General features: G+C 27.6%; 1 protein-coding gene across 2 annotated transcripts in view; it reads right to left on the bottom strand.

Moving 5' to 3' along the window:
- Positions 1,529-3,862, bottom strand: part of LOC107616575 (pleiotropic drug resistance protein 1-like) — a 20,762-nt gene continuing 18,428 nt past the window's right edge. For both annotated transcript variants that reach the window (XM_016318529.2, XM_016318530.2), the window contains exons 20-22: positions 3,404-3,575; positions 2,630-2,884; positions 1,529-1,891 (exon numbers count right to left, since the gene is read on the bottom strand). In XM_016318529.2, coding sequence (XP_016174015.1) covers positions 1,631-1,891; positions 2,630-2,884; positions 3,404-3,575 — 688 coding nt within the window. In that variant the 3' untranslated portion in view covers positions 1,529-1,630. The remainder of the gene's footprint in view (positions 1,892-2,629; positions 2,885-3,403; positions 3,576-3,862) is intronic.

The raw sequence follows: 3,862 nt of genomic DNA, 5'->3' as shown, positions 1-3,862 counted from the left end.
TATAATATATTTATTATAATTAAGTACGTCCATTACCAACTATTGAATAAATGACTGTCTTAATAATTTAAACGATTTAATTAATTAGCTGTTTAATTTTCTCTAAGAATTTTTTGTTAGAATAATATTTAGGAAAACATTTTTGAATTGATGATACCTTTTTATTGTATGTTTGTTTGTGTTAATTTTAAGTCTTAATCTTATGACATTAAAATCTCACATCACCTTCCAGAAAGGTTTTATAACAATTTTATAAAATCATGTCTCCAATAACTTAAACTAATAAAAAATATATATAAATAGTTATATTTTTAATAAATTTAAATAACCTGAAACTCTGGAGAACAAGTACAAGCTCCAGAGGCATAAAATCAACCATTGATGCATCAATACATTTATTTATTATTTTTTTATAATATAAATAAAATATTTTCTATAAAACTAAAGAAAATGATAAATAAATGTATTGATGCATCAATAGTTGATTTTGTGCTTCTGGAGCTTGTACTTGTTCTCCAGATTATCGATTTTGTTCTTGAACTATTGTTATGTAGGACATTTTATTAATTATTTAATTTTGACCTCACTGTGGGACTAAATTGATGCTAAATGAAACTTTTTTGGATTCAAATAGAACACTTTAAACTTTAAGGACCAAAACAAAATTACGCCCAAACCTAGGGACCAATTTAGTACTTTACCCAATCATATAATTTAGCAGCAGTTTTAAAATTAATTTTTTCTAAATAAATATTATAGCAATTAATTAAAACTGGTTACTAATAACACAAGAGATAAAGGCGCGAATCACTCTCTAAGAATCTTTGTCGCCATGTAGCTCCCTTTCTTCGATTCTCGTTGTTACATCCTTTCCCCTACCATGTCAATCACTGCTCCGCTTCTTCTCACTCGGCCTAGTAGCTCTTTCGGTTTATTCTTTGGTTTTCTCATTCTACTTGATTCATACTATGCTTTCTATTATTATTTGGTTCAGATTTTGCGTTCCATTAACTTGTTTATAAACCGCCATAAAAATAAACTGACACAATCTTTTAATATTATGACAGTTATACTAACAGTTGCTAAAAGTCACCACAAATTTATTTTCTAGTGCAATCAACCAAACACCCTAAAAAACCACCACTATTTTATGTGCTCTTTGCATTAATTGTAGTAAATTGAAATTTGTCACAAGAGTGATTGCTAATAATTACTCTTATTTTAGTGTTACATTAAGATTGATATTCAGTCAAGAGCAAAGTAATAAAGATCAAAATCCAATGTAAAATTATTTAAATAAATATTTAAAGTTAAGCTTATATATCATACTATAATTGGAAACAAAAAATAACTAACTTTGCTAGTTATGAGCATGGTATGGGTGAAAATACTAATGTTTTTGTGATAAAAAAAAAAAAAAGAAAAAGTTTTTTAAGAAACATATAAAAATAGATAAATTTTCTAATAGAGTATTTCACAAAATATAAAATCCGCTAAATTCTAACATTTGAATAAAGTATCTGATGAGATAGAATATTTCACAAAATAGAAAAAAAAAAAAGCTTCTATTTGATTGTTACATTGCTTGTGAGGTGTGGATTGACTTAAAAATTAAAACCCAACATATGTGCTATCGTCTTTGAAAGTTTAGGACCTTGATTGCAATGGCAAAAATGAGCGCAAATAACATTGCAAACCCAAAAACCACAATTGCACAAACTCCTACGAAATCATGTTTGAAGCCATAATAACTTCTTATGAAGTCTTGCACTGAAACATGTTCTGATTCCATTATATGAGTTATGTCTCCAAATTGTGATGCAACCGTTCCATATAAGGTCCATGACACAGGACATGCCCAATAGTACCACTTCCACCACACTGGCATCCTCTAATATTGAAAAGGTATATAATAAGAAAAAAATTAAGGAAAATGAAAACGAACAATATGTATGCATCTCCATATACATAAAATATTAAAATTTGCAACAAAAACAATACAAAAATTAAAAACTCTAGTAACTTATCTTGATGGTTCTAGTACTTAGATTATTTAATCAACTTCTAGGCATCTCCTACTAAATACCTAAATATTTGTTTTTACCAAGCAATCTCATGTTTATAACCGTCGCAAAACGGCCATTGTTTTCATTTTCCTGCTATTTAGCGACAGTTGCAACCGTCACAAAATTGATATACATTTTGTGATATACATTTTGTGAATTTCTTATGGCAGTGGATACAAAACCATTTTTTATTACGCGGCGATTATTTCAGCAGTTAGCTTAAATCGCCGCTAACCGTTTACTTGCGACCTATCTTTCAGCGAGTATTTAACCGCTGTAATATATTTAGCGGTGGTCATGTAGTGCTAGAATTAGTATCGAATTTTCAATTTTTCCTATTAATTATTCTTACTTAGCAAGATCAAGAGAAGTCTAAATGCTTCTAGCTAAAGATGGGCTTCATCACATACTTCCATTTTTCTAAAAAAAATATATTTAATTTGGACAAAATTAAATCAAACCTTGTATTCTCTCACTTTAAATTAGTGCATATATTAAATATATGATAGTTATTATAAACAAGAATATATCTTAATTAGTGGTAAGGAATAATATATACTTACAGGTGGTGGAATGATAAATCCTGAAAATAGGTTCCATATTGCATAAAATGAAGAAGCCACAATGGAAGCAACATGGCGGTTTGGTGTTAATGCCACAGTCATCATGCCATAGAAAGTGTAGTAGCAAAATGCAAAGTACATGAAAAACAAATACCAAAAGAATTTTCTTGGAGTCCACTCAAATCCAATCATGGCATAAGTCATGACACCATAGGTTGTAGCTTGGGCAAAGATATATGGAAGCTCTATCAAGACCTATAACAAAAGGAACAAGTTGTGTCAACAATGATATGAAAATGCTACCATATAAGAAAATATTATATTCAAGAATGATACTATATAGGTAAAGTTTGGTGAAGATTATTATTAAAAAATAATTAGGGTTGCTAGATAATAATGAATCCTTGAAGTATATGTAGTTATAAAAATTAGACTGGATTAATTTTTTCAAACTAAAAATTAAAAATCAATGATGAACGAGTCACTCGATCGAACTTATTCTGTATTCGATTCAATTGGTAACGACTTAGTCAACTATGATTAAATCTGGTAAAAATTAGTGTAAATTATTGTCCATATAATTTAACCTAAAAGAAATTATTGGAAAAAATACTAAAATTTAATTTCTCATGTAAAAAAATTCAAATTGTATTATATATTTATTTAATTAAAATCGATTTAAGTTATTTGACTAGTGATTATTGATGAAATAATCTAATTAAGTAGTTTTTTTTCCTTCATACAACCCTAGGGGAAAAAAAAAGCAATACTCACTTGTGCAATTGCATAGGGTAAAGCAGAATACATTCCAGCAGCATTTTCTCTATAAAAGACAACTCTTTCAATTGCTACCACTGGTTGTACAGAAGATGCATACTGTAACCCTAGAAAGAGGACAGCAATGTATATTGATCCCATGGCGTTTGATAGATCTTGCTTGTTTGAGCTGTGAAAATGTCACCAGATGGAATTCATTATATTATAATTGGAATAATATGAAAATAAAAAATGCTCTATAAATATAAAAAAAAAATCACCATATCAATATTACGTATTTGTGTATATTTATATATGTTATTTTATATATTTTTCTTATATAGTGATTAGTTATTAGAATGATAAAATATTTTTAAGAGTAAAATATATTTTTTATCTTTGAAATTTTTTAAAATTTTTAAAAATATATTTAAGTTTTATTTTGTTTTAAATTTGTCTTTAAAATTTTTTATTTGT

The sequence above is a fragment of the Arachis ipaensis genome, chromosome B09, assembly GCF_000816755.2.
Source record: "Arachis ipaensis cultivar K30076 chromosome B09, Araip1.1, whole genome shotgun sequence".
In the NCBI taxonomy this organism is placed as follows: Eukaryota; Viridiplantae; Streptophyta; class Magnoliopsida; order Fabales; family Fabaceae; genus Arachis; species Arachis ipaensis.
The sequence above is the reverse complement of the archived record's forward strand: the minus strand, read 5'-3'. Positions and strand labels throughout refer to the sequence as shown.